The sequence below is a fragment of the Serinus canaria genome, chromosome 3 (genome assembly GCF_022539315.1).
Source record: "Serinus canaria isolate serCan28SL12 chromosome 3, serCan2020, whole genome shotgun sequence".
Lineage (NCBI taxonomy): Eukaryota > Metazoa > Chordata > Aves > Passeriformes > Fringillidae > Serinus > Serinus canaria.
The window spans coordinates 42,734,146-42,756,379 of record NC_066316.1 but is presented as its reverse complement, the minus strand read 5'-3'; the positions used below and the strand labels follow the sequence as shown (position 1 = coordinate 42,756,379).

The 22,234-nt window shown below is 38.3% G+C and overlaps 1 protein-coding gene across 1 annotated transcript in view; it reads right to left on the bottom strand.

The window, feature by feature from the left end:
- DISC1 (DISC1 scaffold protein) overlaps positions 1-22,234 on the bottom strand; it is a 188,439-nt gene that overhangs the window by 36,764 nt on the left and 129,441 nt on the right. The window contains exon 10 of the mRNA XM_050972620.1: positions 6,713-6,773. Within this exon, the coding sequence (XP_050828577.1) occupies positions 6,713-6,773 (61 nt within the window). The remainder of the gene's footprint in view (positions 1-6,712; positions 6,774-22,234) is intronic.

Genomic DNA, 22,234 nt, shown 5'->3' with positions numbered 1-22,234 from the left:
ACAGACATGAGTTTATCAAAGGATCTCCACTAGCACATGGCACCAGATAGCACTGATGATAAAACACACATTCTGCTGCAGAAACATGATTAGAAACTCTTATCTGCTGCACTTCTATAGCGACGATTTCCTTCTCCATGCCCTGTGGGCATTAGCTACACTTACCACAAGCAGAAAGGAAAGGCATAGTGAAGATTCCCCCCCTTTCCTCCAGACCCAGTTAATCTAGGCTAATCCACTTCTGTGAAGCAATACCATCAAATTTCTTCTGACATTATTTAAATTTACTAAGAGCTTCCAAGATGCTATACTTTGTCAGGAAACTGCAAACATTTTCAAATAGATTGCAAGTGATTGTGAAGAGAATAAGGATATTTGGTGAGAACCTGCACTGTGGTCATGTAGAATAAGACAGATTTAAAAGTAATTGAATGTGTTTTAAAGGTGAAAACAGGGTTTCTGTGAAGAAAGTGCTTTATTATATTCCTACTATCCAACTTCCCCTGCTCCATGAAACACAAAAGAGATAGGCAAAAATAGGTGTCCTAAGGGATAAAGTTGGAAATAAAACAAAGGTAAGAATAAAATGCACAAAGTGGAAATGAGACAAGTCCAAGGAAGGAAGACAGAGGAGCCACAATAAAGGGAAGAGCAGGGGGAGAATCAGAAAGTCCCCTTTCTAAGACTGCTAACATCAAGACAGAGCAATTAAAGAACAGCAAAAAAGAAAGAGCGCAATCTTTAAAGCAGAGGGGAAAATAGAACAAGAAAGAATACTTAATTTTTTCTTCTTTGTTAATTGGATTCACCACTGTAAAACTTTCCTAAACTATTAAAAAGAGAGGACGTATCTCCCAAGATAAGACTGGGCCAATATAGCAACCAAAAAATCACCTATTAATTAGTTAGTTAATTATTAACTAACACACTTATAAATTTGCTTTTCAATATTTACAGCTCCTTTTATTTGTGAGTATTTTGGGCAAGTAAACTTCCCTCACTACAACAGTACCAAGAAATCAGTGGGATCTTGCCAAATTTCCCCTCCCCTATAGAAACACCTTTAAAATGTAACTTTTATTCACAAGTTCCTATGTTCCTGTTACCAGTGACATGGCTGAAAAGTCATAATGCTTTGATTTTTAATATCATAACATTTCCCCAGCAAAAGTAAGTAGTATGACAAGAGCTGATGTTTTCAGGCTGGAAAAAAATATCAGGAAAACAGGAGCCTTTAAGAAACAATAGCCCTGTTTTCATGACAGCCTCTATTATGTAGACAGAAAAATAAGGTAACTGAAACAAAGCAGCTGTATTGTTCACAACAAGGAGAAGGGATTGTCCAAAGTAAAGAGTTTGATTGTTCCCATGAGGGTTTGGTGACACTGCAATGTGTTCTTCACATTACTGAAACATGAGAAATTATTTGGTAGTGGTTGAAGGCTTTTTGTGTACTCACCAGGATGATAAAACTACACAGTACAGTCAAGAGAAAACTATTTAAAGAACAGCAAACCATGATTAGGCAAAATACCTTCAAATAGCACTGGAGAGTGCAAAGATTTCTTCCAAATTTATGGATCTGGTAAGCTATGTACATATTCACTTAATGCAGCATCAATTTCTAAACATGTTCCAAATTTTCAGTCCTTAAGTTAATCACACCGAGCCTTGTCCTGCAGTCCTTTGTTGCAACAGAAGGCAACACAAGTGATTCCACTGCCATCCAAGGGCATTTTTTCATTAAGAAAAGGACCTCTCATAAACAACAGCCTGAAGTCATAAGCAAATAATACAGTTGGGAGAACCACCCCTATATAATCAACATTAAATTAAACCACAAAATATTCCATACATGCAGGAGCAACAGAGAAAGAGAGCTACAAATCTGCAAGGATACACAGTCCTTTTGATGTGAGACCGCCTTTAAGTCCATCAGCAGTGTGAAACACTGTCCTTTTAGTGTGCTGTGCTATTCAGAGCATTCGTGCCCAGCTCTGCTCCCAAAACCATTTCTGAAACTTAGTATTTTATACAGGAGGCCTGAGGTATGTAAGCTAACAGTGAATAATAAGGAAAGACAGTAACTTCTAAGACTGTTCATTTTCATGTAAAGTGGAAGGTGATGTGGTGGCATTTAATCCTGACCTGTCCTCTTATGGCATGGGACCCTCAGAACATCTCATGTCTTGCCTGAAGGGGCAGGATCTCAGTGAAGATGACATCCTCAAATGCATTAAAAGCACTGCCTGCATGAGAAACCCTTGTTTCTGATACAGAATAGGTGCATGCCCCAGCAGTCTGAGCAACCAGGCTGCAGCCACATTTGTTCTGAACTAGGCATGTGACATTTGATTGAAACTCCTAAAAGAAAAACCACACATGAGATCAGGTAAAACAGACCTTGGGCTCAATTTCTGCTGCTTCAATAAATGCAAGGTGCCTTTATCACACCAACTATCTTATCAGCTCAGTGAACGAGGAGCCATGCAGATGAGCGCAAGTTATGTCAGAGTAAGACTCCACGACATCTTCCCTACTGTGTATCCATGAGTAAAAATAAAGACACCATTAATATGAAAACAAATATTGTTGAACAGAAAATGAACCCAAGACAAACAGCAAAAGAGAGTCAGTTAAAGAAGAAAGGTTTTGCATACATTTGCAAAGTTACCTGGTGCTGTATCGTTCAACAATGGCAAAGTACAGTCACTGCAGTATTGCATCTTGTTATATTTATGCATTTCCCCTTTCTTGCAGGATAGCACAGAAAATAGCTCAATAAAAAACCTTTGTGTGATTTTCACCAGTTATTCCTGAACAATATTATTCCCCCAAAATAATTTCACAATTCCTATCTGGGAATTAGGAAAAGCCCCTTAAAAGACCTGGTTTTGTGATGAATGGAAGTCACAACATAATCTTTTTGAGGTTTGGAGAACAGTACAATCACATTAAATTCCCTCAGCTCAAGAAATGTCATCTTTACATCAGCTGGTACAAAAAAAATTTTTCCAGCCTGAGGCAGCTATGATAAGGGATTTAGAAGTCATCACCATGTGGGCCAAGAGATATAAAGGAATGCATCACCACATATAAAGTCTCTGCCTCTCAGAATTTTGGAGCTAATGTTCTCACAGCTGTGTATGACTTAGACCAGCTGGGAAGAAGAAAGGAACTAAATTAGTCACTAGAAGGATCTAGTATTTTGTCTAACCTGCATTTTAACACTCCAACAATAGAACTGTTGGTAAGCAAAATAAGATGAGATCATTATCCAGCAAGGGATGGGGCTGTGAAGTCTCTTGGAAGCACAGTAGAAAACACACAGTCCTGGGGGCAGGCAGGCAAAGATGACGTTTCAGTCCTATTTGTGCACTGCTGAGATACTACCAGCAGCTGGAACAGCCCTCAGCACAACTGAGGGGGGTCATGGGTTACACAAAATTACCACAGACCATCTGGCACTCCTGAGCATGCTTGTGCTGCTCCACAGACAAGAGGGAAAACCTTTTGGAAAGACTTACTGAGTAGCCTTAGCACAGCAGTTTCCCTATAGCAGACATCAGAGTTTCTGTAACACGACACACAGGCACTAACAGCTCAAGATGAAATCTTTAATGGCATTTACAGCACTCTGGACTAGGATCAGTTTGTGACCCTCACCCATTTACAGGACTAAAACTCACTCATGGCAGAACTTGGTGGTTTTTGAAAGAGTTGGATGGTTGAAGTCCACTTTATTCATGGTAATGATATAAAGTGTTAGCAAAGCCTTCACTTTGTATAGAAATATGTGAAATGAAAAAATCTCCCACTTTCTGTGGCAGAATAAGGGTCCCATGAGAAGATGCTCATCTGAATTTCAATGAGTTAGAGCAATTACTGTAAACTTCTCCTGTACAATCCCTCCTAAATGGCTCAAGTGATGAGCTGAAGTTACCAACACAAAACATCTTGTGCTTCAGATATTCACACAGACAAAGGTCTCTGCTGAACTCACTTTTATTATCCTAACTCTCACCACTTTTGCACATCTCCTGTTTCCTAACAGAAGGTAAGCAATGGCATTTACACTCTCAAGAGAGCAGTCAATGATTCAATGTATAAACTTGAAGAATGGTTTGATGTATGCTGGTGACTAGGAAAGAGACAGCCAGCAGCATTATTAAACATGCTATTTGTTCATTCTTTTATTGGAGGATACTGTCTTCGATGAATGTCAGTCCCCTGTCAGAATACAACCTATATTTTAAATCAGGAAAAAACAATGTCAAGTAATCTGTATACTTTATGGGTGCTTTGCCTTCCTTGGGGTGAAACTATCAGCTACTGAACATATTTCCATTTTTGGTCAATGCATGTTTTCCCATTTTTTCTTTAGATACAAGGCTATCAAAAGAGTATCATTCCTAATGAAACACATTCTATCAAGCTACCTGACAATGGATACATCTTTTAGGTAGCAGTGAAAAGTATTGCATTTGTTTTAAAAACCAGCCAACCAACAAACAAAAAAACCCAAAACCTCCACCTCCCCAACAAGTATTCCAGCAAATAAGCTAGGTTACTCTCCCCTCTCTCCATTAAAAAAAGAACCAAAAACAGACAAGAGGAATATATTCCAAACTTTTCTTAAGAAAATAAAAGAGAAAAGGGAAGGGGGGAGGGAACTTAATTGACAAAACTGATTCTTTGAAACTTGAAGCTTCATTAAAGCTGTTTTGTTAAGAGATTTCTTCATTAACTTCCTTTTCTTTCTGTTACAAAGTGGTCAAAAATGACATTTCTAAGAGTTCTGCTTTACTTTGAAGCTGTATTTTGAAGGGTTCTCAATCTAGGCTGTTTCTATTTGAAACATTACCTGGCAAAATTATAGGTTTCATCTGGAGCAAAGCTTTAGAGGCTTATTTGAATTCATGCTACCCAGACTTGATCCTCTTTGGGTTTCAAGAGCCTCCCCAAAAGTGCATCCACGAGCCAGATGCAAATTCTATCTCTGTCTAAAATGTAATCTTTAAACTTACTCTTTAAACTTTCCTTAGAGACTCTTTCTTTAGCTTATGATACATACAAATGAGTAATCTGAGCATCTATATGAAGACCAAAAAAGAGCAACTCTCTCAAGTTACTGCTCTAAGCAGGGGCAGGGTTTGGGGAAGCCTCTTGGGTGCTTGCTTGCTTTTATATTTTATTGCTCAAGCTGTAAAGCAGGTGTAGCTAGCTACTTAAAGAAACTAAAAAGAACCTATAAAAAACAAATATCTATAACTACCTAAAAGAAAAATAGCATAAAATTAAAATATTTTTCAAGACATAGTATCTTGGAAACTTCTTTCTCATAAAAACATGAAAGATTTTCTCTTTCCATCTGTATTCAAATTCTTAGCTCTTAATTACTTGAACTATTTTTAGATTAATACCATTTGCACATCTTGGAAAACAAGTTCAGGACTGAATCTTCACCATCTGGGACCTGCAAATTCTACCTGATAAACCTCTGGAAAGAAAAACAAACATACAGCTTCTCTAAGTATTTAACACTTAAAGAGAAATTTACATTCTTCTGAAGCCTGATATGTCAATTAAATCCATACACTCTTGAAGCATCAAAACATGTTGCTATACTTTATTTTTTAATAAAGACTATGGCTTTCAAAAAGACAGTACACAAAGTCCTTAAGACTTCTCATAAACTTATGGACTGAAGTATATGGAGTAAAAATGTAATTAAGAGAGGGTTAAGCAGCACACAGAAAAAAAGTTTGATCTTCAGGTCTGTTTCCATCATTTTTTCATTCAGATCAGAATATCTTTTAAATTTATGAGTTGAGCAAAATATATATTTCTATATTCAAAAGCATGATTTAGCAAAATAGACAAAACCTTATCTTTATCAATAGAACAAAAAAATAGCAAGGGCAACAATTTATTCATTATACCTGCACAGTAATAGAAATGGAAGTGGTGCTTATTTGGTGGATTAGATTTTATTAAGACACAAATTCCAATTACAACCCACGAAAGCCTTTTTCAATACAAATATACTCATGCAGGGCAAAGTTCACTCACTAGAAGATTCCATTACAACAGCACTGTAATATTTGCTAACCATATTTCAAGGAGAATCCTAAAGTCAGAGGGGTCACCTAGAACACTCTTCACACAGCAAGAGAAGGAAATAGAAATGTTAGCATTTGTTTTAAAAAAAAAAAAGGCATAAAAATCTGTACATTCTGCATTAGGATTCAGTTCTTAAAATATCTCTATTGTTGTCTTGGTTTGTATTTGCTCTCTGCAATACCCCAAACTGGCATTTTTTCAAAGCTGTTATATGGACTGTCATTACCTGCTAAAGATGTCCAGAACTCTGCTAAGGGATTCTTTGGCCCTGCTCAGTGCTGGCTTTTGCCCAGGAGCAGAAGGGTGATTTTTCACCCAGCTGTCATATCCCCAGTACTTGAGGCTGGACCACTGCTGCTCCAGAGCAGCCCTTTGCACTGGAGAACACAGGGATTCTTTCTTTTACCTGCACCCATTGACGGGCTGCTGAATGCAGGCATGAACAGAGCTCTTAACACTCATGGTATTTCCTACCTTGAACTGCTTTTGGTATTATTCTAATGCAAGTTCCTTAACACTTTTATGCATATCAAGGCTGCATGTACAAGCATTTTTAAGATTTCAAAGGTTTTCATGATACCATCCTTACCTATGAAGTTTATCCTCCAGAATCTCCATGTACTTCTCAGCATTTTCTTTTACACTGGTCACTGCAAAAAAAAGGCCAAAGTTAGGTAATGATATAACTGTACAGTTCTATGAGGGTCTTCTTTTTTTAAACCAACTCATCTCTTACCCACATATTTTACACATGTCAGTTAAGAATAAGAATTTCATTAATCTTTTTCACATTCAAATTGCAGTGTGGGTGTCTCTCCCTTTTTTCTTGAAAGTCTATTGTATCTATATTATAATAATAGATCAATAACAAATGCATTAACCTCTTGGCTGGGCCAGAAAAACGTTGAGACAAACAAACACACAGTATGTAGAAGCTTCCTCTTGACAAAATAAAAACCAAACAAAGGCAACAACAGCTAAAAAAAAAATATCCCCACAAAAAAAGAAATATTACCCATTACTCCTCTTTACCTTTAGGAGAAGTAAGCTCAGTGACAAAATAAAAAACAAACAAAGGCAACAATGACAGCTAAAAAAAAATCATCCCCACAAAAAAAAAGAAATATTACCCATTACTCCTCTTTACCTTTAGGAGAAGTAAGCCAGCCTTACAAATGCATCAGTCCATGCACAACAGTCCTTTAAACTGTTATCGATCTTGTATCAAAATTTTCTGATAAAACCAAATCACTATAGAATGCAAAGAAATACCACTCAAGATTGTTATGAAATTTAGGTTGCGGTATTTTGCGGTTTGGTGTCTGGGGGATAGTAGTGTTGTGCTTGTTTTTAAAGCTCAGACCTAGACATTCTCTGAGCCCCTACAACTTCTTCACCCAGAAGACACTCCACAAGACTACTTACCATAACACACAACAACAAAGCTGTCCTTTTGAATGACCATTGGTACTCCATCAATGGTAGAAAGTAAACCTCTTCCAGGAAAATGGAGCCTTTTAGATAATAACCATTTCCACAATATGATAACTTTTCTTCTCTCCTCCCTATAAGCTGCTTGCAAAGTCTAAGTCTCATAGGACTGTAAATCACTCAGTCTCTTTTAAAGCCTTAATTCATTGTACATCACATATATATTTTATATGAAGAGGCATCCTACAGAGTACCACTGTTTTTATGGGGAAAACATGCTACATGGGTCAGGTACCGTGTGAGTGTACCCACTCATCTCCCCCTCCTTCCTTACAACACGATGGCTCCAAGCACTGCTCACACACCAGAGCTTTCCCCCTTCTGTGTTTGTTGGGGCTTTTTTCCCCTCATAGAGTCAAATGTCACCCACTCAAGCCTGACCTGAAAACTCGGCATTACCCAAATGAGCTGTGCTAAAGTTTACACACAGAGGAGTTCTCTGAGGTAATACCATTAGCAGCAAGCATCAGGGTCAGTGTAACACTGTCTGCAGAAGGTGGTGCTCACCAGGTCACACAGCAGTCACACATCACTGAAGCTGTCTGAAATGCAATGGCAAGTATAGAACACATCTTGCAAGGTTGATTTACTTTTTTGTTGTCTATTTGGTTTTCTTTTGCTTGATACACGAGTTTATTAGATTAGCAAGCAAACAAACCAACCAAACAACAAAAAACCCTGAAACAATCAAAAAACCCAAAGCCCCCACAGCCCCAGTAGCTTGGAAGCAGGATTCTGCAGTATTGTATTGTACATAGACAACTGCATTAGTTTATACGTTCACAGGCCCAATTACTCATTAGAAAAGTGCTGATGGATATTACCCAAAAGGGTTTATAAGGATTTTTGCAATGGCACTGGAGTCTAAATAACTTTCCCTAGCTTGTAGCAGTTCTGTAACAACTACAGGGCTTAGTAAAAGCTCAGTTTCCTTACCATGCTTTTATTCCTACACTTCCTGCAGAACTGTGGAGAGCCTGCAAGGCGGCAAGTCTTCCTTTAATGACACACTACAGCTTTATGAAAACTGCCAGCACTTCTTGCAAACTCCCTATCCATCAATCCCCAAATGTGCTGACCTGAGGCCCAGTGCCCGCTTTGATAGCAAATAGCTTCAAGGTGTTCAGGTGCTGTACTTCCCCTTCTCTTGCCATTGTCACAGTGTCCTTCAACGTGAGCTGTTACAACTCAGGGGCTTATTCTTTTGGATAATAAAGCCAGCAGATATTATTAATTTTTGGAGAGGGATGAGAAGAGGTGGAGAATCTGTTTCACACTCACTTTGTTTCTAACCGATATAGTGACTTCTTACGTTACATGAAAGATAAACCTTGCTTTCAATTTCTCCTGCTGTGCTTGTCACTTTTTAATTGGGTTTGATCTGATAGAGTAATTCGCACTTTCATAGTTCAGTTCTGCCCCTACATGCAATTTTACAATGCCCTTGAAGCACACAGCTTAATATATCAGCATTATTCAATGACAAAAAGTAATGGGCAAGAATACACCACTAGTCAAAAGTAGGTCAGCAAAAAGCTAACACTCATTTGGAAATCACCTCACATCACTAAACCCTACTCTCTCCTGTCAAACATTTTAACTACATTAAAAGAAATGCAAACTTTGCTGCTGAAAGAGAAAGCTCCCCAGACTAGCTTTGTCTCCTTGCCTTCTTCTCCGTGTAATTGGAAAAGCTTGACCTGGAGATTTTGCTGGAAGGAAAACATATCTTAAAAATCTGATTAAGGTTACTTCCCTTGCAACAAACTGTAGACAGCACTGCAACAAATACTTTCAGCCCTTTAGATCATCCATTGAAATAGAAGACAAGCAAAAGATTAGCAGATATTTTGTTGTTCTAATTTAATGAATCTATTCACCATCACTTCAAAGCAAAAAAAATGCAAACAGGAAACTGTATGTGCTTTCAATCTGGCCAAGAAAGTACTAGATGACAGAGAAAGAAAAGAAATAATAATTCATGAGATTCTTCTCTGCAAGCCAAATGGTTTATTTTTACATTTAAGTGAATGGGGTTGCCTTTTTCCATCAGTTCTCTGGGGATTTACATGCTTAGCTTATATTGGCCTTGAGGGGAGTTATTAAAATAAAGTATAAATTCTCTATTAAAATAAAGAAGTATAAATACTCATAGAAGATCAGAACACCAGGTTATTTGCTAAGACTAAAAATAAACTTCTCTTGTGAAGTCTTAATTGAAAAAAAGTGAGTCAGCATTTCTTTCCCTTATTTTATCTTAAATTTTTCTTCCTTCTTACAGCAGCAAAGCCCAGTCTTGGAATCCGATCTGGTCAGACAGGACTGAGAAGCAGCAGTGAGCTCCTGTGGTGGCCTTTTAATTGCTACAGAATGTAAATCTGCCATTTTAGAAGCTGCATAGATACCATTCAATAATTAACCTACATATCACTCTTTTAAAATAGCATTACATGTCATTTCTCATCTGAAAGCAGCCCCAGTGGGGTAATGCTATTTCTGTTACTTACAGAGATTATTCAAGCCCGCACATGAAAGTGTATCATTACTTTTATTCCTCAGTCTCTTATTCTTTGGGCCTCAAAAATTGAACTTAAAAAGACCTATGGACTATGAGATATGCTTGGGATTCTTTGATCAATATTTTCTAAAACTTTATAAAACTTGAGTATTTGGCTGGAGATACCTCAAATCCAGTAATGGATGCTCCAGATGTAAATGGTTGGCAACTCAGAAGAACAGATCTTTAAAATTGAATAAGTCTTCAAAAATAGTAGTCAATATCACAGGAGTTTTCACAGATCAGTAGTTCTTTACCAGACAAGTCATTCACCGAGTCCAAGAGATACAAAGTCTGAAGTAAAGTTTTTGCCTTCCATCCTAGAAGGTATTCTTTCCTTTTTTTTCTTTTTCTTGTTTTTTTTTTTTTTTTTTTTTTTTTTTTTTTTATGGATAGACAGTGTGGATGAATAATGACACATAGTTTTACACTAAATTAAAGGTAGGAAGAGATTCAATAGCTCCTACATCAACACCCAGCTTAAAAAGAAGAACTGCCAGACATTACCTGCCTGCATGACAAGCCTGATACCTACAAAATCAGCCTTTCTGATCCACAAGCACAATGTTCCTTCTCAAATATTATATTAGGTAGACTAAAACTCCCAGTGGCTTCAATGGCATTTTTTCCTGACTTAAGGATCTAGGAATAAAAAAAAAAAAAACTGCATAGGCACATATTGATCTGAGGACAGAATAAGATGTGAACAAGGCTGACATGTTGCTTCTCCTGTCACTACACTTTTTTTAATGTAAAAATTGTTATTTATACTAAGATAAAATAAAAGCAGAAAATGATTCTATGCAAATCATCCTGATATTTTCTGTCATGAAAGATGTACTACATTAATGTGTGAAGTGGGGGTCTGAAAAACCAAAGAATGGCTTTGATAAATTTAAAGGTTCACTTGAAAAGAGTGACACTTGAGATGACATTTTAGCTGCCCAACTACATGTCAAGACGATTTATCAAGCCCCAGTGACAAGATTTTGGATTAGAGAATGGTAAGGAATTTTACATCCTGCAGACTGACAGGGCAAAACCCCAAAGAACAAGCTCTGTGAAGAACAATAGCCACTCTCCTATGCATTGTTCTCAAGGAACTCAAGTAGCAAGTACAGAAAAGGTCAGGAATAAAGGCACAAAAATAAGTGCCTTATTTCAAAACTGCAAATACTTTTAAAAGGCAAATGAAATTCTATGCTGGTTCCCTGTCATCCAATAATGAAGTAAATTCCGAGATATGTACTTATTATCTGTCTTTTCCAATAATTGTGGTTTGTTCTAAGAAATGTGCAAATCCCCTGAATAACATTGCAACACAGCACAAAATAACTGAGGAAACTACTGCCACCAGAGATGAGGTGGCAAAAATTTGGGAGTCCAAATGGACTGGCTATTCTGCAATTAAAAACACTCCATAAAGGTGAACTGGAAACACAAACATGTGTACTGAACATCTAAGAAATGAAAGCCAGATGTTTAAAGACACAACTTAATCTTACTTGACAGAGTTGAAAATATTCTCTGCCTAATTTGAGATGATTCCACAATTCAATCACAAGGTTTTTTCCCACCTTCTGTAAGCAGCTGGCCTGGAGAATAGGATACTGTCCTGCCACAGAAATGGAAAGCTGTGCTTTGCAGTGGCATAGCACGGGCAGGCAGCTCAGGAGCAGCAGCTCTGATGGGTCTGAGATCTGTGAATGCAGCAGGGCTGTACCTTGCAGGGCTGCTAGACAGCCTCAGTCCCTTTGGATGGAAAAGAGTCTGCAACAACAGCTGGGTGATTCACTAATGTTGATCTTATCATAATCCCATCCCACAGGAGAAGAGGGGACTTGCAGGGATGCACTGTCAAATGACACTCCACTGCTTTCAGAGCTCTCAGAGAGATGGAGTATGTAGTATCTTGTCCATGTGAAGATTTCCATCAGCACCACTTTCCTCTCCAGCACTAGACAGTCAGGTGCTCTGATACCACAGGGCAGCGCTTCTGATTTATAGAAGCAAACAACTAAAGGTTCCATCTGGAGCATCACTGTCTTAAAACACTTTGCTCACTCTCACATTTAAAATCTTATATGATATTTCCACTTTATACTCTCTAACTCTGGAAAAATATGGGAAGTAATAAAAATCTATGAAGAGTAATAGAGAAACACAAAACTGCCAGAACACAGGACAGCACAGCACTTTGGCCCTAATACTGCACTGAAACAGGAAAAGACTGAAACAGTGTGAACAACTCGCCTTCCTCAGGAAGTTCCCCTTGGAGCTGTGGATACAGAGTGTCTCCTGTTCCATTTCTCCCTAGCAGGTTGGTACATCCTGAGCAGGAGGAAGCCTAGTCTAACCTCCAGACATACTGGGAATGGGTGGGCACTGCAAGCCCGGGAGAAACAGCTTCTTCTCTTTAGGAGATCACATAAAGGCCAAGTTTGGCCAAGTTTTTCCAGGTCATTTGGAAAGATGGCAGTATTTTACACATAGCAAAGTAGGCAAAGAAAATGCTCCTTCTGCTTGTGTCAAAGTTCTCAGCATATTTACAGATGGCTTAATTTGTAGACCTTGGTGCAACAATGATTTTGAGCATGCAATAAGACAAGTGGCACCTTGCCTTTGATACAAAAAATTACAACTAAACATAGATGGCATACAGAAGATACTGATTTTAACAGAGAAGCCACATTCTGCTCTCAAGTTAGATGTCAAGGCAGATATAAGTTATGGAAAATCTCAGAATGAACAGAACTTTGACAAAGAAATAAAAAACAGAAAATAGATCTTACAAAAAGAAATGACAGGAGGTGCCAGCAGCTCTGCCTATAACAACTGACAATTCTGTCTTTGAGCAAGGCATAAAAGGTTTGCAGAGGCGACAAGGAGCAGGGGAAAACCACCCTGTATAAAAAGATACATTTGAGAAACAGACATTCCCAGATTCTGCCTCCTGAACCTTCTTTGTTGCATGCAGAACTTTTCATCCAAAGAGACAGGTGACCCTTCAAGTTCTGTGATGATTAAATTGCCTACATTCAAGAGAATTACCATACTTTCACACGGTTTCTGAGTTTCTTTCAAATTTCTGAAAAATCTGTCAAACCTGACACAGGGATTCCTTCCGTGCTACATGTGGGAGACAGCAGGCAGAAGGAGGCAAATTACTTTCAGTAAATTATTTACCTTAAAAAAAATAAAACAGCTGAAATTTTACATATTTTTTTATTACACAGTATCAAAGCAAGCATACTGATTCTAAACTGAAGGGGCAGTAGGCCCAGCAGTCACCAGAGCTCATAATAACATAAAAAAAGATTTGCCTTGATACTTTAGGAGACTATATAAAGAGCAGGGAGAGTCACAAAGCACCAGACCACCCAGACCACCCTGTGCAGCCCCAGGTCTGGAAGCATCCTCCTGGCCGTCCAACTTCTGCCCTGTATGTACCACCTCTGCAGTAACCACAGGCTAGGTGCAGATCCCCAGTCACAGGTTTGGTTATTTTTCCACAAATGATTTAAAAGCTTCAAATGGCTGGAGTGCACTTAATGGAATTTTTAATTGGCTGCAGAAAACCGTGGAGAAAACCATTCCTACTGCACACGTTTGGTACCAGGTGACAACATTGTCACTGCAGGGAAATCTGTGCTCAAACACAACTCTCTCTCTGCTTTACACTGCTGACATACATAAGCCAACTTGTCCCAGAAAGGTTTTCTTCATTGCAGACAGTTAGCTTTATTTTTTAACTTTATTTAAAATTAGATAGGACATGGATTCATGCACAATTTCTAGCTCCAGAATGACTGTATAGTACCACTTCTGGAAGAATACTGGAGACCTTCACTGATAACATCCTCAGGGGATGAAGGCTCCTGAGCACTCCTATGGGAAAGTGAAGGTTTTTTCCTCTCCCATTCCATGACATGGATAAGGCCATCTTGTTTTCCTTGTTTCTCTGTAGCTGCCAGAATCACTGTTTACACTTTGTTATACAACTTACTAACCACTTTAGTATTGAAAGTATCATCTCTTTTCCAAAATCCATGAGAAAAGCTTCCTTTCACTTTCTATTCTTATTTCTCTTGCATTCTTTACTAAGCAGCTGGGAAGGAATGAAGGGGAAGGCAGAGCTATCAGAGAGCAATCTGCTTACATTTTCTCCTACCTGGTTCTCTTCTCTGCTGTTTACCACCTATTACTTCAATCCTCTGCTGACCATCTGTTCAGCCTCCCTGCTCCAACAACAAAAAAAATTTATTTTTTTCCTTTCTCCTCACAAAGCAAAGCCTGAACATCAAGGAGAGCCATGTGTCCAGCTTGTCCTCTGTAGATTGTCAGCAGTCACAAGACATCATCTGGAAATCATTACTCACCCGAACTAGGCAACCAGACTCAACATGTGCAAGGGCACCAGAAGAGTTCAAACTCGTTACTTGAATTGCCACAAGTTTTTCCTGGAAGTAAGATTTATTTTAACACTGTTAGATAAGATAAAAAGACCCAGAATGAGCCCTTTATGCAGCTATCCAAGACAAACAACAGAGAACAATTAAGGCTTTATGCACAGGCTAAGCTCCATGACAATTACTGACAACACCTAATGCCTATGTTATGAAAGGCAGGGACAGGCCAAACATTTTTGTCTGACAGACAAACTATGAAACAAGTGAAATCACAATTCAATTTCTGGCTTAAAGAGCATACTTTACAGCTAATATGGATGATCCACAGACCACGGGACATGTCACAGCCATTCAACAACATCAAGGCTTCTGAAAGACACAGGAGCTGGTTTCAGGTGGCTGTTCTGCTGAACTTCCACGTATGCAGTCTTACACCTAGTGCTTTAGTACCTAAATTGCAACTAAAAGATCATATTAAATTCCTAACCCTGCAAAATTTCATGCTAGTCTGGATACTGCTGATCATTCTTTTCCTATGTCAACATGCTTGCTAGTCAGGCCATACAAATTAGCAAGAGCCCAGGCACCTACAGGGAGACAGCCCTAAGTCAGTCAGAGGATAAAATATATTTTTACTTCAACAAATAGAAATAATTATTGCAGAAATTGTGTTCAAAACTTCTTTATAGAACAAAACCCTATCATTGCAACACAGAAAAAAAAACTAGAAAAATGAATTTGCCCCCAAATGCTGCTGTAAAATCTGGTTACTAAAATAGATTAAAGGGAGAACAGCATGCAAGCATAAGAGCTTTGAAAAGCAACACAAAAAGTAAAAAAAAGTGAAAAAATAAGTGAAAAGCCAATGCTCTTACTGACAAAGGAAAACCACACTTACCTTCACAGTAGAACAAATTGCTACTAAGATGTCAGTCCTTCAGATAATTTTAAAAAAAGCAAAGCGTAGCTTAAAGGTATATACTGAAGGTTAGAAGTAACTGAGGAGAAAGAATATTCAGAATTCCAAGATACTTTTCAATAACCTTGAAATGACATCAAATAAAGCAGGGACTTCCTGTAACAAGGCTTACAAACGATACCTGCAAATAGCACTAGCTTACATTTTTGTACTGCTGTTCACCCCAAGGATCTAGAACAGGTCTTGAAACTTCAGAGAAGCAGCAATTTCTATTTTAGAAAATAGCTGACAATGAGACCATGATACAGAGAAGCAGTGTCCCACATACAGGGAACTTTTCAGAAACTCATTGTAAACTATTTGACTACTGTTGGCTGTACCAGTCATCCTTTCTGCAATGTAATTACAGGGCTTCCAAACAAGAAAAAATGTGAAGCTGCTTAGCAGAGAGGTTGAGCAGAGCCTGTTCTGCAGTCATTTCAGGGACAAAAGAGCTTTAATATATCACTTTCCTTAGTCCCTAATAATCTTTGCCCTAGCTGCTTCCTCCTGACATTGTGCAACCTGCACATAACAGCATATGAGTTTCATTAAGCACACAAGTAATGTTTGGCCATGCCTGACATAGCAATGTAAACATGATGCTTTTGACCAGGAACATGCACTGATGCCTTAAAAGCCTCTCTGCTCCTTACACACAAAGCTGGGGCAGAGATTTACACAATGTAAGTGGGAGAATTACTGCAGCTGAGCAAAACAGATGTACCTACAAGAACGTTTGTGCGCTAAGTGCTTCTTCTAATCCTAAGCACCCAAAAGGGCTGAGTAACAGACACAAGGGCACACTGTTGAGTGGACAGATGTTTTTCTGAACTGCTTTCAAGACAGGATCATTAATTTAATTGCCTGACTTCAAAATATTGTTTACACTGTAAATTCTTTGCTAGTTTTCTTATTAACTTCCTTGTGCAAAACTCTACTGCAGTAGAGCTCTTGAAAGCAACAGCTTTAATATCTCTAAGCTAAGCTGGTCACAACCAAGGCATAAGATTTTACATAGGGTGATAAAGTGCACTTTATAAATTAGTTGTACACACCACTTTACATTGCATAATAAAAAGGGGATTCCAATGATGTTCCAATGGAAGAAAGACACCAGGATATTTCAGATTACCCTGTAATCTTCACTGATGCTACCCTCTCTTTCTTATCTTTTTTTCCTCAATACCCTCTTTGGTCACCAGAGCCAGGCATAAATCTACATTTTCCCCTTATCTGGATAAAGTATAAAATATTTGAGCTCCCTTTAGCCTTTTGTTTTTTGGGTTTTTTTAAGACAGAATTCATATTTAGCTTAGAAAGATGATGGAAAAAGCAGCCTTATTACTATTCAAAATCTCTTTCTAGACTGAAGCAGACAGTTTCAGCATCAATAGAAAATATTTTGTTTGAATTAAACCCTAAGACCTCTGTTTCTGTAATGTCCATAAAGGAAAGAAATTAAAGGTCTTGCCCTTCATATTGAGTCTCTGCATTGCTATATTGTACATAGGATGAGTGAACTCATTCTTCAAAGCAGCAGAATGCTCTAATGCAGTGGCCTTTTAAAAAAATCCCTGATAATAGCAATTTCCGTTGAAACTGGCACTCTTTCTTGACTTTTGACAATGATTTTCTTTCTCATACATTTTATTTGCCATATGACCCAAGCTGTCTCCCTCTCTGACTCCTAAGTCGATGCTGTTTGTGTCATTTTCTCCTCCTTTCCTCTTTTCGGTTTCTACTCTGCCTTTCAAATTCCTCTTTTTTAGATTTTTGTCAGCTTTGTTCTTTCACTTAAGCTGTAAATCATTCAATACCACAGGGAATTTTACTTCTGGCTTTGCTCTCTATACCAAACTTGCAGTATTTAAGCCACTTCTAGAAAAGAAAACTTTTAAGTACAAGCTAGTAAGGATTCCTGAGACAGCAGTTTGTGGACACTTTACTGGTCGTTCTGGTGATGTTGAAACAACTTCCCAATAGCTGATGTAGACTCGTCTATAATTGCTTAATTGAACATAAATACCAAATGTTCTTTAGGTATGATTTCACATGCTTAGATGATGTAATCTTCATGACCTAAATTATTTTTCAAGTGTCACCTTGAAAAGGAAAATTTTAATTTCCTACGTTTTGAAGACATGGGGCAGAAATCCCACTCTGGCAAAAATCAAGGTCCATATCTTCAGAACATCCCAAAAACTGCAGCAAGAACAGCATTATGAGGCTATTCCAAAATGTCCAATGTTAGGATTAGAATTATGCCTCCTCTCTTAACCTTCTCACTAAGGTGCAAGTGCAGCAGTAACTTCTTCTGGACACTCTCTGGACAAACTAATCAGCTTTACAGACAACACCCATCCATTTTTCACCACTCCTTCATGGAAAAGGTGGACAGGCAGATGGAATTGTCCACTGGCTGGACCACAACAAACCTGGGCTGTGACACCTAAGGAACGAAATGTTCTATGAGTCTCACAGCCTGAAAATAGAGAAGATGACTCAGGTTTCCTGCTCAGGTATCCAGTCTAATTATTGGACAGTTAACAGCTTAAGAGAGCCAGTCTGCCCAGAAACCACTGGAGAAAAGAGAAGTGGAGGGAGTCAAACAGGGAAAAAGAATCATGATGAAAAGCAGGTTGAAAGGTGCTGCTGAAGAACTGAGCCCAAGGGAAACTCCACTGGTCTGCAGCAGACGAGCAGATTACAGCCAACTTTCTAGGGCACTCTGTTCAAGTGTGAGTAGAGCCAAGTGGTACAGTTCACCACACTGAAGAACAATTTTTCAATTGAGCTGCTGCCTCTTTGCCTGGCTGACTGATTAATATGTCAGTAGAACAATTAGAGTGGTTTTTCCACAGTCTTCCCTCACAATTCAATTTTATACACTGGGACAAATTGCCCACCATCTAATAGCAGTGGACTTGTACCAGCCTGCACGTTTAGGCAAAGCTGAGGAACATTCAACATTTTCCCAGCTTTAAGGTGCCCCATAGATTTTGCTGCTAACACCAGGTCAAGTTTTAGAAATGAGAAATGCTCACACAGCAAATGCTTCCACAGTGTTGGATTGCAGGAGGCTTTTTCAAAGCGCTGTTTGTGCATTTTAGCCGTGAAACTTCCAGGGATATCAGCAGGAGTCACACAGCTAAATCCCCAAGCAACACTTTTGGAAGATGACTTATATTTAAAGGAGGATTAGAAGAAAATACTTCTTAAGCCATTTTCCATGTAACATTATCAGTCTAAAATTTGGAGAAATACAGAATCATTTGGGGAAAATACATTATTCACTGGGTATCAATTTTTCCATCCAATTAGGCTGGGCAGCTAGGCAGAGTATTTAACACACACCCTTGCTTCCCCCTTCCTTTCCACAGAGTGTATATATTAAACACAAGTTAAGACTTCTGGGTTTTCAACTTTGTTGATTTTACACTCCTTCTGGGATTTAAAGTACTACTTTGTTTAATTATTTTTCCTCTACTCATCCACACTATTGAATGACAGTAATAATGAACTCAGAATCATTGTACAAATCCCAGTAGGAACCATTCACAGTTTGCTAATAGGACATTATATTTGCATTACCAAGTTCAGTTCAAAGCACGTTGTGTAAATTAGCTCTGAGGGTTACTACCATGAATCTAAAACCAGAACATCAGGTCAATTAGCACAGCTCCAAAGTACAGTATTTTGGGTAAAAACAGAAGGGGTATGATTAAAATTCTAGGAAATCCTCTTTTCAGCCAAGTGCCTCTGAAAAGATGTCTGGTTTCACTTCTGGAAGAAACCAGAACGCCTCAGCTCACAGCAGTGTAGCCTGATGCCAGTGACCCTGATGCCTGATAAGCACCTACTGACCTGTTCTAAAGAGGGGGCAAAATTAACTCCTAGGAGGTGTGGAAATCCTTAGAACCCCACAGAGACACTTCCTTTCCCATCCAAATTAAAAGAACAGGTGAGTATGAGGGAAAAAAGGAGTATGTGTGAATTTAACATAGAATATATTGCTTACATAAAAACACAACTAATGCAGAAAAGATACTCAGCTTCCTCCACAAAAGCAAACCCAGCATGTACCAACCCACAGCCAGAGACTAAAAAATCACAGCTTAATAATGGAAGGAGGCCCACAACAAATTAAGGCAAGGCATTCCCAGCAACAACTTGTAGGACTACTTTTAGGGCAGACAAACATACATGTATGCACACACAGACAAATATGTTAGCAGTTAATGAACTTAATGAACTTCAGAGCCCACACAGCATCTTTGGACAAACTGCTGGAACAGAAGCATGCAGACACAACAGGAAAAGAGGTATCCTAATGAAGCTCTACCTCATGAGCCAGATGAAGCCAGAAGGTGCCACCTAAAAACGAATGGAAGGGCTAATGGATATTATTCTGTTCGAGTCTGGTCTACAGTCAGTTCAGGTCAGTCTTATCAAGCCATCAAGTCAGCATAGTATATAGCTCTGCCTGGTTATACCTCTGCCTGGCCAATGATCTTAAGACTCATTCCTTGGAATATTTTGTGGTTAAGCTTCTAAAATTTTGATGTAACTGCCTTGAAACATTGATTATTCTGTAAATGCTAAAACAAAACACATCATTATTATCTGCAGAAAGATACTTGAAATAACTGTTAGGCAACTTCAATATTATTATTTTTACCTTCAAACAAATTATGGGATTTCAGATTACACAACAGAAGTCATTCAATGGACAGGCTTTATAGTCAACTGTATAAAAATGGTCATTCCTCACACAAGAAGATGGCTAGAGCTGGAAGACATAAGGGTATTTCATCACTAATATTTATAATTCTTCAATTTATTAGGCTTCAGCCTAATGGATCTATAGGGGCAGAACCAAGCAAAACTTCTCACAAGGCCTGAAAGAAATTGCTGGGTTATATACAGGACCAGTTAGAAAGGTATAAAAGAAGAGATAACGGGAAACAAATTTGGATGTTTTGAGTTGAGTACATCCACAAAAATACTTTGGTGTCCATGTGCATGACCAGCTAAATAGCTGTAACCTCCTGGTGGAAGTGGTGAGAATGAAAGGATTTGCCTAAGTGAGAAAACAGGACACAAATACATAACAGATTCCACCCTAGCTGCAATGCAAACTGATGTGTGAAACAGAAAATGGGTTTTTAGTGAATTATAAATAGCTGGCAAGGACGGAATACTCAGCTGGGTGAAAAATGCTTTATATGGAAGACAGTAACACATGAAAGATCAGAAAGCATACGTAAATTGAAATAAAATGAAAATGTTGTCAGAATACAAACAAATGACAGTCGTATTTTGGAGAGTAAGCACTATAAGATGCTTACTATTGCATGACAACTCAGCAACAAAGAGAGATGAGCTAAAGTGCCCAGAAAAGTAAAAGACATTTGGTATAATAAGTGCTTCTGAAACTAGGTAGAATAACACAAATCAATTGAGTGCTTATTGTATACCTACTCAGTAGCACAGCAAAGCTAATCTAAGGCCTTAGGAGCCTTAGATTCCAAGCACAAATGAATTTGCAGTGAAGCAATGTGTTACTGCAAGATTCAATAAGATCTACTATGAAAAAAACCCCTCTCTTTTAAGGACTATTCAGCTGAATTTGAATTCTCCAAATTTTTTCAAACCAGCTTATGAGTTGTTTTCTTTCCTTATTTCAATTACAACTGTTCTTTTCAATTTGCTGCTCTTTTCTATTGGGTTCTTCACGGCTAACGTTTCTTCCACCACTTTTTATAACCATTAAAGAAGGCAGAGAAACTCTCAAATATTTTGTCCTGAAGAAGAAAACCACAATATTTTTCTGTCATCCTGCCTTTCTATATCCACACTGTAATATCAATTACAAGTTTACTTTTAACATACACTGATCCACAAATGTACCTGAATTTGTGGCAGAATTCTAGGTGCATCCACAAAGGGTCAGGGCAAACAAGAGTGGGGAAATAAAGCTTATCTCTGCTTCCTCAGTGTTTACCATGATTCTGTCAGTCTATCATCTCCCTAATGAGATGCAACTCTTATTCTTAATTGTGCATTATTCCCATTTTCAGCATTTTTAAAACTAAATTATCTAAAGAGAAAAGATGTCCAAAGGGGAATCAGACCCTAAAAAAATGTGTTTGAGCAGCAGCAATTAAATACTCACTTTCTAAAAAGTTGTGAGGCACAATTGCTTAATAATGATTCATTTCAAATGAACCCAGAGAAACACAGATTTTTAATAACTTCATTCTCCTTGGTCTTCCCCAGAAGATATTTAAAGAGGGCACACGACTGCAATCAGCAGCAGGAAGCCAGTCTTGCTTCAGTAAAGCAAAATGGAGCATGTCAGCTTAGGAAAATACAGCTGCCTACTTCGATTTCTGGCATTGCATCTTTGGTCAAAATATATTTTTTGTGAGATGGTCCATGACATTTGGATAGCTACTATTCTTTGAAAAGCATTAGCATATTTATATTTTCAAAATTATCTTTAACAGAGTTTTGAGCACTTGTTCTCCCACCAAATCAGATGATCTGTAAGAGGTATTGGCCAGCTGAACTGCTCAAACTGACTACTGTGGGCCAAGTATGGTCATTTCACAGAACTGTGACACACAACTCCTGCCACAGGAGGTTGCCACCTCTTCGCAACTTACTAAAATCCATTCATTGGGCTTTAAG